The sequence below is a fragment of the Myodes glareolus genome, chromosome 1 (genome assembly GCF_982192425.1).
Source record: "Myodes glareolus chromosome 1, mMyoGla1.1, whole genome shotgun sequence".
In the NCBI taxonomy this organism is placed as follows: Eukaryota; Metazoa; Chordata; class Mammalia; order Rodentia; family Cricetidae; genus Myodes; species Myodes glareolus.
Genome location: NC_142026.1, coordinates 134,154,188 through 134,167,312, shown reverse-complemented (window position 1 = coordinate 134,167,312; position 13,125 = coordinate 134,154,188). Strand labels below are relative to the sequence as shown.

Genomic DNA, 13,125 nt, shown 5'->3' with positions numbered 1-13,125 from the left:
GGTTTTGGTAGAGGCTCCCATGTTGCCATCATCAGTCGCCTCCAGTTCCAGGGCTTACAAGTAGCCCGGGCTACCCTAGAACGCACCACTCTCCTGCCCCTCAGCACCACCTCTTCTCCCCCACCCCCTTCTAAGTGGGTGACATATAAGGGCAGTTACAGGATAAATGCTGTGGCAGATAAATCTTCTTGGTGGACCCTGGCCATGTCCTACGTGTGATCTCTGTTTGGACAGGGAGAGGCAAAGAGGGTGCTTGCGGGCTTTCGTTTTCCAACTGGTTAAGAATTAAAGGGTGTTCTTTAACTCAGAAGTGAGTCACAGCTACCATGTTTAACGCTGTGCTTTGATACAGCAATTAGGCTTATGAGTGGCTGCGGGACTGTCGCTCACTCGCGCGAGCTTTCAAAGTCTTCAAGGCCATGTTGGGCCCAGCCTTTGGAAAACAGGTGCCTGTTGAGCCAGGACTAGAGAGACCTGTACAGACAGGAGCTGTGGGCCAGAGCCCGGCCTCCTTGGGCTTTAAGGAGCTGAGATACTGACCTGGCCGTGTGGCTATGGGTTGAGTAGCTGCCTCCCGGTTCTTAGTGCCCCTGTGACCAGCTTTGTCCTCAGAGTCTGGAACAGGTGCTCCTGAAGCAGCTGCTTGTGGTCGCCATGTTTTAGCTTTTCTCTGTGTGTGTGGGCAGGGGGACACAGGATGCTGGGGACTCGCGCAGGCCATGGCTGTGTTTCATGTGTTTTGAGACTCTATTGCTGAAAGTTACGTGTCCCGTGGGTGACGATAAAGTGACAGACGTGCCGCATTTGAGAGTGGCATGATGCATGTTAGCAGTGGCTGCAAGCGCAGGCGACACAGTTGTGAAGAATGAGTTTATACCAAAGGCTTCCGCCACGGACCACCCTGGCCTGTGGCCTACATGGCTTCTGCAGCGGCGCCGTGACTACTGTGCCCTGGAAGCCACCTGCTGTGCTTAGAAGCCCTCTGGTGGCCCTCAGAAGCTGCCTTTTGCTTTTGACCCAGCCTTTGCTGCCAAAGCAAAAACCCACCCTGCCCATTACGTTGTTAGGCACTGAATGCCACCCCAACCCCCAGCCTTGCTGTGACAGCTGAAAGTAGGAACTGTAGGAGACGGCTGGTTGCTCTTTTTCCCTCCTGTGAATTTTCATTTTATGTGTGTGACAGTGCATGGGTGGTGTACACACGTGTGTGTGTGTATGTGTGTACAGAAGCCAGAGAACATCAGATGCCCTGCTTGATCATGTTCCACTGTATTCCCTTAAGACAGGGTCTCTTGTTGAGCCTGAAGCTAGTCTGGTTGCCAGTGAAACTTAGCAATCGTGTTTCTGCCACAACAGTGGTTACAGATGCCTTTTATATATGAGTTCTGTGGATTTGAACGCTGGCTTTCATACTTGTGTAGAGAACCCTCTTCCCCGTGAGCCATCTCCCTAGCCCAGGGATATTTTTGATGGCAGTACTTGGACAGTGGTTTGAGAGTCTGTCCTGTATTGTTGTTATTTCTGGAAAGGCACTGGAAAGAAGGGTGGAGACATGGTTAAGCAAGCAGTGTGGTCTTGACATCTCTTGATGGGGAAGCCAGGATTCAGCCAGTGATGACATTGAGTAGTAAGACCATATAGGGCTTCCGTGTAGTCTCAGAGCCACCCTGGACAGACAACAGGGCAGCATCTAGCAAGGTGGGAACATGTGCTAGATGAGAACCAGAGGCACGGAGTCCGTCTGTCCCTGCCTGCTTCCATCAGTCAGTGACTTCTCTGTGATGGAGGCCTGTATGGAAAGCAAGCCACATTTCTATAAAGCTAAAAGTAACAAGGATCTAAATAACCCTGACATGGTCTGTGTCAGAGAGGGAAAGAAGGGGCCTGAGGGAGAGGACAAGGAAGCGCGTTGCCGCCCGGAACCCCATGTTGAAAGTGTAGTGTGAGAGCTGGAAGACCACTCTTGAGTGAGTAAAAACAGTTGACATGTCTGAAGAGAGAATTGGCTGGCCAACAGGGAATTAATCAGACCCGCAGAACGGAATTGTGAGAGCTTGGGGAGGGTCGATGTGTGGGGATTTGAGGCAGGGGGTGATAGGACAAAAGGGTATTCCAGAGTAAGAATCAGCTTTTAGGCAAGATGATCAGGGTGATGTAACACAACTTCCTAAAACCGAGAAAAATGACAGTGTGGCTGTGTCAAGGCTGAGACTGTTGAGATGTGGTGCTTTTACTAATTATGAACTTGCTTTATGTTTTAAAGAGAGATTTGCTAAGGTCTCTCAGTCCAAGAGTGCTCATGTGAACACCTAACCAACTGCTGCTTTTCTTCTTGTCACCTCAGGTTGACCCCCAAGATCGGCTTCCCTTGGAGTGAAATCAGGAACATCTCTTTCAATGACAAAAAGTTTGTCATTAAGCCCATTGACAAGAAGGCACCTGTAAGTTCAAGTGTTGACCCAGCCACTGCCGGGTTCTCAGCTAGCTGGGTTTCAGGAGAACACTGAAGCGCCCCTGTGTCCTGGGAAGACAGTGTTTCTCAGAGTTCCCTTTGTGCCACGTGACTGACCACCACAGTGGGAGGTTGTTATGGAGACCAGATGTGTCCATCCAACTTAGATGATATAATCTCAGCCTTCATACAGAGAAAAGGACAGTTCTCAGTCATTGACCTTGACCAAGTGATAATAAGCATTTCCCAAAATGACACACTTCTGCCATGGCACACCCAGCTTGCCCAATGTTCGTGTGGGCAGCCAGCCTACCCCTCATACCAACTTGTGGGTGCAGCTCATGCCGGTGTCTCCGTGGTAGCTGGTTGGAACACAGACAATGAGACTTCCAAATCCAAAGGGTCGAAATGTGACTTTCTGTACCTTCTTGGGCTGAGCAGTTAAGAAGCGTTCTAGCGTTTCAGAGCATGACGGCTCCCCAGGGCTTCCACTCCTGGTCACCCTGGTCTGTCACATGACCTTCACTCAGGCCGTTGTTCTCTGTCCATGTGGGAGGCAGAGTGTAAGAACTGAAAGGATCCATGTATTGTGGAACTTTATTTGGGTTTTATGCTGTCAGCATTTAAACTTTTAGCTGACGTTAGCTCATAATATTAAAGACAGACATATAGACACAACTAGATGGAGGAAATGGCAAGAATTCTGTTTTTTGGGGTTTTTTTATCATAATATTTTTTTCTAGAGCTTGCTCTTTTTACTACAGTTATAGATTGGGAACAACTAGGTCCCCGTATCTTTTGTCCCTAGTCACAGTGGGAAGCTTAGGGGAGCAAATGCATGCTTATAGGACTGAGATCCACTGCGGAATGGCAGACCCACTCGAAACACTTCATGCTGCTGCCCGTTGCTTTCCCACACATGGGCTCGGCTGCGAGAGTTGCCAAGTCAGCAGGTCTCAGGCTCGGCTGGCGGAGGTATTCTCTTTATTGAAATGTGCCCTGCTGTGTGTGAACTTGTGCTCCGCCTCCACAGGCGCTCATAGTTCTTCAAAATTAAACTGTGTTTAGTGCACACTCGGGCTCCATGGTAACAGCTCCCATCAGTATGTGGTCCCACCAGCTGAGGGCTACAGCAGTTCCACGTTTTGTGGGCAGTGAGGTGGCGTGGCTAGAAGAACAAGACAATTCTAAAGGAGATGGCTTTCCACCCAGTGCGGTGCTTACACACTTTCAGAGCTTTGTTTAAATCCAGCTGACAGTAAAGCAAGACTTAGGACTAGACTGTTGAAGAGTGCGTGCACCCAAGTACACATATGTGTTGACATACGTTTTAGCTTTTGAAAAGCCAAAGGAGGCTGAGGCAGTCGTGGTTGATCAGATTGAATTAGTGCATGCCTGTTCACTACTGGGCCACCCCATGGGAAGCCTCACTTAAAGAAATGGACATAAGGAGATGACTCAGTCAAGTGCTTGCCATGCCAGCTTGAGGCCCTGAGTCTGGATCCCAGCACCTACCTGATAGCAGATGCGGATGAAGGCATCTGTAGCCCCAGTGTTTAGGGGAAGGTGAGATGGGTACAGGCAGCCCCATGGCGTGCACTAGCCAGCCCGTCTAGTTGAACTTCTGAGCCCCAGGTTCAGAGAGACCCTGCCTCAAAAAATATGATGGAGAGTAAGTAAGAGTGAGGAAGATTCCTGACATTGATGCGTCCTACCCTAAACACACGCACCACCTCCGCTGCATGCACCCCAGGAGCCCCAGGAGCCCCATGTGCCGGGACTCACCTGTGGCCGTGGACAGCTGCAGTTCCACACTGTGAGGGAAAAGCGGTAAAACCGGGCAGAGAGTAGGGCTGTGAGTCTGGCAGTACCACCTGGGTGAAAAGTGAAGCCGGCTGAGGAGAGAGCGCTGAGGGGCGATGGAAGAGACAGTGTCCCGGTGACCCTCCAGACCTCACCGGGGCTGCCATGTGGCCATGCCTCACGTAAGCATTTACTTTGAGCACAAGAAAGCCATATTTCCAAGTTAGTCTTTGATGTTAAAGACAACAGAAACCCTGATTGTGAAGGAGGTATAGGATTTCTTCCTTGGTGCGGCCTTGCAAAGGGAACTCTGGGAATTTAGAGAACCTCTCTAGAGAGGTTCTAGACTAGGGAGGCAGCTTCTCGCCCGCCAGCTCACAGGGATTTGGAGCCTCATTTTGGCTTTTGGGTGGGATCTCTGATCTCACTTCCCTTTCTGCTTGTCCAGGCAGCCTGTGAAGGGCCAAAGCAGTCCCTTCTCTTCAGAACAGACCCTCCCATTCCTTTAGCATCCAGGGAAAGGGAGAGAGCTCTCAGGCAGCTGCTCCATGGTGTTTGAACTGTTAGGAAGTGTCTGGACTCTGTTCAGCTGGTTGCTCAGGGCAGTCTTCTCAGGAGCCCCTCTGACAGAACAAGATGGAGCTTCCTGGGAGTGTGGCAGGGCTTGTCTCCTTTGTCTGACAGGATTTGGGGTGTCTTGGGTTACCTCTTCCTTGTGCCTGATGTCTGTTTTAGGGCGTGGGCTGTCTGTTCTAAGAAAGCTCCCCCTGGTCTCTTCTGTTTTACATTAAGATGGGGACTTGAACTTGGAAATCTTTAGCTTGGAGTCATAACTGGCTTCTTTCTAAGATATAGGTGAAATTTCCTCCCCTCACCCACACAGCTGCCAACTGCTAGCTCTCTGAATGTTTGCTAGTGGTTTCTGGGTCTTTTTCTTGCAGGTAGGGTCAGGGAGTCTCGTGTCCGCCTGCAGCTCTAACTCTCAAATCTAGGTGATGGGTGTTTTCTAAAGGGGAGTTGGTACATTTCTCCACACGTACTTGTGAGTCACAGCGGAACATTTTTTGGTCTGTGTGCCTCTGAAGCCATAAGCCAAGGTTGTTTCGTCTTGTGTAATAAGAGATAGGTAGGTAATAAAAATTCCTGTTTTTCTCAGCTCTGTGGGCTCCTCCCTAGGAAACTCAATGAGTTAATAATCAGTCTGAAACCAGAAGGGAGCCCCACCCAGGAAGTTGAGGGTTTCAGATGGCCTCATGCAGACAGGGGAACTAAACGGGCTACCCTTGGGTGTGTCACTTGGCTAGTCCAGCATACTATCAGTCTCTATGGTGGCTGTGGGTGGGATGCACAGGGCCGTGTTTCCGTCACCTTCCTTCCAGATGGCTGGAGGAAGCCACAAGGCATTTCCAAATAGGCCATTTCTCCCCTCTGTCACCCAAGCTATCGTGGAAGGAGCAAGAAGCTAGGAAGTGAGGTTGTCTGTCGTCATTGCCCTAAACTTCTGCAGTTCCTGCAGACAAAATTTCCAAATACCATGCTCTGCCTCGAGTACATAAGGCAGCTGACGCCGATAAGTAGCCACTGCGCGTGCAGCCAGTGTTTACTGTCCCAGGTACTGCTTGAGTCCTTTATGAACATTCTCCAATTTAGTCCCGTGACATTCCCATTATATTGTCACCCTCATTCCCTGACTCTGAGTGATGGAGTGACTTGCTCAGGGTTGCAGGACTCATTAGTAGTGGCGTGTATTAACGGGCTATCACCCAGCTACTATCTGTTGAGCACCAGGAGCTCAACCAGGAGTGTTGATTTGGTCCTGGGAGACAGATGAGTAGACAGCCCCTGCTCTCAGGAGGGGGCTATAGTCTAGTGGGGGTCGGATGCAGAACTAGGCAGTGGAATGGCGTGAGCAACCCGCTAGCACGGTGGCCTGGAAACAGGTCTGGGGTCACTGGGTAGACGGGGCTGGACTGACACTCCCTTTGAAGGTGCTGAGACAGTGCAGCTCAGTTCACATGGGTTGTGAGGCCAGCACCATGAGGACGTGGTGCATCCTTGGCTCAGGAATCTGGAGCAGTAGAGATGGGGCAGTGATCAGTGTGTGCATGGTGACGGGCTTGGCAGAAGGCAGACACAGGACCAGGAATGGAAGGATGGTAACAGGCTATGGGTCTGGGGAAGCAGACACCAAAACATAATACACTAGGGGGCCTGTGATGACCACGCCCCTCCCTTTCTCTGGACAAGAGAGGCCTCTTGATAGAACGCCATAGACTGAGATTTAGTGTGTACAACCCACTCTAGGCATACCACACATAGACTACAAATATGCGAGTGCATATACACACATGCGCATACACAGACCACACACTCCCCATAGGGAGTGAACATTCCTGGCCCCATCCTCTGTGGCATTTGGCCCATTAGAGAAGGTTCAAGAACTCTGGAGTGTGGTCTTGCGAAAGGAGGAGCTGGGTTCAACCAGGCCACCCTGTTCTGTTTCGTAGGACTTCGTGTTCTATGCCCCACGCCTGAGAATCAACAAGCGGATCCTGCAGCTTTGCATGGGGAACCATGAGCTGTACATGCGCCGCAGGAAGCCCGACACCATCGAGGTGCAGCAGATGAAGGCCCAAGCCCGGGAGGAGAAGCACCAGAAGCAGCTGGAGCGGTGAGTGACCAAAGAGCCCAATAGAACGTCACCGTGTCTGTAGGTGTCTGGGACCCCAGGCCTGGACAGGAACTGCCCCTGGGAACCTCTGCCACCCCGTGGGTCACGAACCACCCAGGCACAGGCTCCCAAGAGAACAGAGATGTAGCAGGCGGGTAGCTGTGTCCAGGTCCGGGGCTTGCCTGCCTCACCCTCCCTTCGTGTCTCTTCGTCTTCTCTCTACCAGACAACAGTTGGAAACGGAGAAGAAGAGGAGAGAAACCGTGGAGAGAGAGAAAGAACAGATGCTGCGGGAGAAGGAGGAGCTGATGCTTCGGCTGCAGGACTACGAGCAGAAGACCAAGAGGGCCGAGAAAGGTCAGGAGCTCGGGCTGCCTACCCCTTCCCACCCCACCCCCACAGTCACGCTGGGGTTGGCCCACAGCCAAGAGGGGACTTGATCAAGAGAGCTGTCTCTGCTTAACCCCCCTAAGATAGGTGACAATGCCGTCATTGAGATTAGACAGCGGTCCTGTGCTTTAAATGTCTGCGCCTGTCATATTTGATTTTCCACTACTTTCCTGAGACTGTTTAGTGGGGTAGAGGCAGCCTGCAGTCAAACTCCAGTGAGGGACAGAGATGTGGGACACACGACTCCCGCACCTTTTAGACTCAATACCACATCCCCGTAGCACACACTCAGCTGCCACAGCCAGCTTGTGACACCTCCACCGTCCATTCCCGGGTCACAGGAGCAGCCCTGCCCTTTGAAGACAGAATAGAAGGGAGGTGATGTTTTCTGGGGCCTGCAAGATCCCAGCGGGCCAGTTCTGTGTCTGAGCCAGTGTCCAGATGGTGTGGAGCTGGTGAGGGTGTGCTGTGGTGCCATTAGGGTGCAGCAGGGTTAGCCCCGGGAACAGGGTGTCGTTGGTGGTCTCCACACCCTTAGGTCATCAGCAGGAAATGAGCCCTGAGGTGTCCCCTGCTCACAGGCCCGTGACTCAAGCTAAGACTTGGTGGTTTTGGGTTCGGTTTTCACCCAGTCTCCCTCAGCCTACTTGGGGTGGGAATGGAAGGCTGAGGCTCATTTCTTGCCTGGGAGTCTGAGCAGTTCTGACTCCATGTTCCCTGCAGAGCTCTCGGAGCAGATTGAGAAGGCCCTCCAGCTGGAGGAAGAGAGGAGGCGAGCCCAGGAGGAGTCTGAGCGTCTGGAGGCCGACCGTGTGGCTGCCCTTCGGGCCAAGGAGGAACTGGAGAGACAGGCACAGGATCAGATAAAGAGCCAGGAGCAGCTGGTAGGATTGCCTGGTTTCAAGATGCTGAATTATGGAGAGGCTGTTCCTGGGGAGCCAAGCAGGCGACACCTGCCTTGCAAAGCTTTCGGCTAGGGCTGTAAACAGATCTGCAGCCTCAGGAGCAGGGTGGGCTGGACGCGTGTGGATCCTCAGTCAGGGAGGTGCCCACAGGGTCTCTTGGCCATGAAGGAGGGGGCGCGGCCTGTCGGTGAATGTTTGTTCACCAATGGACTCTGCCAGGAGGATCCTAGGAGTGACTTCACCCTCTCTTCCAGGCAGCCGAGCTGGCAGAGTACACTGCCAAGATCGCACTGCTGGAGGAGGCTCGGCGGCGCAAGGAGGACGAGGTGGAGCAATGGCAACACCGGGTGAGTCTGACCCCAGAGACCCTGCGTAGCCATGGGGCGGGTAGGGCTCTAGCTCAGCTTCAGGTCACATCACCAGCTTCCGGAACCTCTCAGAACCCTTGCAGATGCCTTCTCTGTTAATGAGACGGAAATCTTGACCCCATTGAAGAGGTAGAACAGCAGGCCAGCGCTGCATTGCGTTAGCAGAGGAACAAAGGCCTGCTTACTCTTTTCCCACACTCTGTCCCTCCTCCCACGCGCTCAGCCTTGATCAGACACCCTGACTGGGAACGAGTTTTTGATTCTAATTGCTTGGGTGCACCCTGCAGTGGGGTCACCGAGCTTTGAAGCAGGATATGACAGTTGGAGTGTCCTGAAGAACCCTGGAGGGCTCCAGGCTCCCAGATGTGACTCCTCAGACTGGGCAGCAGCTGTGTTGTGTCCTGCCTAATGTCGGTCAGGGTCAGTCAGCTATGGCTGAAAGAGTCCTGGATCCACTTTTGTCCCCATGTCCCCCAGGACATCTAGGTGATATGGTGCTTACCATGGACTCAACACTGGGCTTTGGCAGGCCCCTTTCCCACATGTCCTGCTTCTAGGGGTTCCTTTCTGGGGCTGCCCCGGGCCTGTGTCTCCCATCTATACCATATATGTTTTCCAACCCATTGCAAGCAGGTGAAGAAAGTCATTCGTTTATAAGCCTTAAGAGGAAGGGTGGCGGTGGATAAGGAGAGTGAGACACAGGCAGACACTCCCGGTGCTGCTGCCGTAGCTGGAGACTAGGAGTCTAGGTGGAAGACCTGGTATTCAGAGTGTCCAGACTCCGCACTTGGGTGGTGCCACCCTTGTGAGAGCCAAGGAGAGTCAGGATCTCTAGGCTCCTTACTGGCAGACCATGCCACTTCTTACAACACAGGCTGTGGGGCAAGAGTTCTCATTTGACCCGGGGTCTCCTCTCCAAAGGCCAGAGAAGCCCAGGACGACCTGGTGAAAACCAAGGAAGAGCTGCACCTGGTGATGACGGCTCCGCCACCTCCTCCACCCCCAGCGTACGAACCGGTGAATTACCACGTACAAGAGGGGCTGCATGACGAGGGAGCAGAGCCCATGGGCTACAGCGCTGAGCTCTCCAGTGAGGGCATCCTGGGCGACCGCAACGAGGAGAAGCGGATCACCGAGGCCGAGAAGAATGAGCGTGTGCAGCGGCAGCTGCTGGTGAGTGGGCGGAGGGGCTCTGCAGAGCTCCATCCTGGTCCTCCCTCCTGGTCACTCCATGGGGTCACTGTGTTAGCATCATGACAGGTAGGTAACAGATCCGTGCTTCATGTTGCAGACCCTGAGTAACGAGTTGTCCCAGGCCCGGGATGAGAATAAGAGGACCCACAATGACATCATCCACAACGAGAACATGCGGCAAGGTCGGGACAAGTACAAGACGCTGCGGCAGATCAGGCAGGGCAACACCAAGCAGCGGATTGACGAGTTCGAGGCCATGTAAAGGCCACGCCACACCACGACCCAGGGTGGAGGGCACCTCACGGCAGGGGGTGTCACCCTTGACTCTTTAGTACTCTTAAGTCTAGAAACCCCCTTGACAGGTTCCAGTCCCTCAAAGAGCAGTTTTGGGGCAGAACTGTTCTATACCAGGTCCCAGTGGAAGCCCCCCTGGTTACTTCCAGCTGTATCATAGTGCCAAACAGGCCAGATTTTTATGACAGTAACCGAATCACTTCCTGTTTGAAGCAGGATTACAGTGGATTTGGATACCTCTAAAGGCTAAGAAACTTCAGGCTGGCCCGTGTGACACAAGGTTCACCATCAGCAGGGACCACACTGTGGCTCACATCTGGGTGCCATACTTTTTCTAGTTTTGAAATGAGCTCAAATCGATTTTGTTCTTGATTTCTATGAAGGATCCATCTCCGTGTTTTAAGGGGTGAAAATGATTTTGCAATTTGAGTCTAAAGCACGCTCCCGCACATTTCCTTCCTCCACACCGCTGGCAGAGTCCACGGCGGTCCTTGAGAGCGTACGGTACAGGACCCTCCTGCTAGAAAACTTGGTTTCCGTGCTTGCTGTTAGCGTACATTGTTGGACTTCTACCTAATGATCTGCTATAGAGAATAGTATTTATATAAAGTGATAATATGGGTTTGTAACATTAGTTCTCAAAAGGGAAAGTTTTGTTCTGTATATTTTGTTACCTTTTACAGAATAAAAGAACATTAAGAACCGTGTACTTGAGACACTTGATCTGACATGGGGCAGTTGGGAAACGACTACCGCAGTAATCATGTCTGTACATAATGTTGGTGGGGTTTTGTGCACACTTCAATTTCCTGTTTGTTTCTCATTTAAAAAAATATACCCTGAGATCATTCACACTCGGAGGGACTCTGACCCGTCTATTGTGAGCGCCAAGCGCCTCGTTCCTGTTTTCAGTTTCTGTCTTCCTTTTGTGCCACCCTGTCCTTTTCAGATGTGATGTCATCACACCAGACGTATACACGATAAAAGCTCTCTGAGGCCTTGTGTCTGCATGCATGAGGTCTTTCGAGACATGCCCAGCACACTAACCAGAAAGATGTCTTCCCAGGCTCCTTCACTGGGAGACTTTCCACAGGAAACAGGCAGACAACACTCAGCACACTTTTTTCTCTGGAACACACACGAAGCATAGAGCTTTTGTTGTTAATGATGAGAGCCACAGGCCGCTGCTGAGCATTTATTGAAATCAGGACACTTCCGGTCAGTAACCTCCCCAAGTGGCCATAACCACACAACTGCAGTGGGTTACTGGTGACCCGGTGGGTCTGATTCCCCGATGATCTGTCGGCCTCGGGCTTCACCTCAGTGCAGGACAAGGGTCATGTCTGTCCATAAATTGGGAGTGGACAGGACTTTCTGCCATTGAAGTTTGGACTGTGAACAGGAGTCCGCACAACCCGCCGCACCTCCTTCTGCAATGAGATAGTAGGCAGTGGGTGAGAGCGCCACTTCCCCTTCCTAGCTTTTAAGAAGGGCGCTAAAGAGAAGCCCCTTTTCTCCCTAAGAGGCACCACACCCCTGCACAGGAGACATGAGGACCGTACGTGCGGGGTGTCCTCAGAGTGGAGTCTCCAAAGCCTAGGATTCCGTGCTCGAAAGTGGTGGTTCTCAACTTGAGGGTGGTGACCCTTTCACAGGGGTCATCTAAGACCATCAGAAAACACAAATACTTACATTATGATTCATAACAGCAGCAAAATTACAGTTCTGAAGTAGCAACAAAAATAATTTTGTGGTTGGGGTCACCACATGAGGAATTGTATTAAGGGTTGCAACGTTAGGAGGGTTGGGACCGCTGCTCTAAAGGAGAGGAAGTGGACTCCAGACTTCCAGTCCTTCTCAGCGCGAGTCATGGACCTTAACTCTGAGGTCGAAGGTGGGCTGGGGACCCTGTTTTTTCATGGAAAAGATTTCTCAGAGTAAGGGTTTACTTTGAAACATTTGCATCCTAAGGAATGCAACTCCAAGTCTTGGTTAGTAATTCTTAGCTGGCAGTCTCAGCGAGAGATGCCGGTAGGTGTCTGGGGAGGTCTTAGATGTCGCAGCCCTGCTGAGAGTACAGAACCTGACCGCTCCCAGTAGGAGGCTGTCCATACAATGCCAGCAGCCCCCTTCAGGGTGAGCTGTGCTGAATGGTGCCCTTGTCTGCCCCCTCAGTGACGTTCTTCCAGATGTATGTTTGGCCGGGCTGAGATATTTTCCTTAAGGAAATAATCCTCTTATAATTGACACCAGAAGAAAAGTAAATACTGTCCCTTGCCTGTTGTGAACCCTGAAGCTTTTGTTTCTTTAGCTGATCCAAATCTGATTTAAATTGCAGAAATAGTTGGCAGTATTATCTTCTCTGGTGTAGTTAAACCTGGATTTGGGGATTCCCATTAATGACGGGACAGGGCAGTTTCAAAGCCAGCTGAATCATCTACTGTTGAAATCGGTACCCACGTTGGGCATTCACTAAGGACATAAATCTGTGATTTTCACCGATAGAGTCCGGGAGACATAGAGCCACAAAGTAGACTTACTTGAGCCAAGCCTGGCTCCCCCGAGCAGGCGGTCATTCATGCCAAAGATGGCCTGGTCCCAGACTGTCAGCTCCAGGCTGGACTGCCTCAGCTGAGAGCTGCTTACACCATTGAACACGAAAGAGTGCTTCCATTGGGGACAAGCCTGCTTCTTCAGTACTGGGGACTTCACACGCAGCTTTTGCTGGTCTGGCAGAGTGAGACAGCTGAAGAAGGAAACAGGAAGCTTGAGGCCACAGCCCAGCATGCAACCCCCTTCCTCATAGGTACCCTTTGTTTGTCAGCTAAACTGAACTAATATACTAATATGCTGAACTGGGTTAGAATCCCTAGAATTCCTATTTCCTTTTAGGGCTGGATCCCACATCAGGTATTAGGGTAAGTTAGAATTCTGTGGGACTTGACCCTCACAGTGAACTCTCCTCGCGGCTATGCCGTCATTGAAACCAATGCTAAGGGACCAGAGCTCTGTATATACATGGCTTCGTTTTGTTCAGTCTTAGGAAGA

At 51.6% G+C, this 13,125-nt stretch overlaps 2 protein-coding genes across 7 annotated transcripts in view; one reads left to right on the top strand and one right to left on the bottom strand.

Annotated features, from left to right (window-relative positions):
• Positions 1 to 10,784, top strand: part of Ezr (ezrin) — a 42,656-nt gene extending 31,872 nt beyond the window's left edge. Inside the window, exons 7-13 of the mRNA XM_085687684.2 lie at positions 2,345 to 2,441; positions 6,763 to 6,926; positions 7,153 to 7,283; positions 8,040 to 8,200; positions 8,476 to 8,568; positions 9,511 to 9,762; positions 9,881 to 10,784. Coding sequence (XP_085543810.1) covers positions 2,345 to 2,441; positions 6,763 to 6,926; positions 7,153 to 7,283; positions 8,040 to 8,200; positions 8,476 to 8,568; positions 9,511 to 9,762; positions 9,881 to 10,045 — 1,063 coding nt within the window. The 3' untranslated portion in view covers positions 10,046 to 10,784. The remainder of the gene's footprint in view (positions 1 to 2,344; positions 2,442 to 6,762; positions 6,927 to 7,152; positions 7,284 to 8,039; positions 8,201 to 8,475; positions 8,569 to 9,510; positions 9,763 to 9,880) is intronic.
• A 475-nt stretch (positions 10,785 to 11,259) lies between these two features.
• The window catches only part of Sytl3 (synaptotagmin like 3), a 68,251-nt gene continuing 66,385 nt past the window's right edge, over positions 11,260 to 13,125 (bottom strand). For all 6 annotated transcript variants that reach the window (XM_048420553.3, XM_048420546.3, XM_048420558.3 and 3 more), the window contains 2 exons: positions 12,618 to 12,823; positions 11,260 to 11,507 (listed from right to left, as the gene is read on the bottom strand). In XM_048420553.3, coding sequence (XP_048276510.1) covers positions 11,398 to 11,507; positions 12,618 to 12,823 — 316 coding nt within the window. In that variant the 3' untranslated portion in view covers positions 11,260 to 11,397. The remainder of the gene's footprint in view (positions 11,508 to 12,617; positions 12,824 to 13,125) is intronic.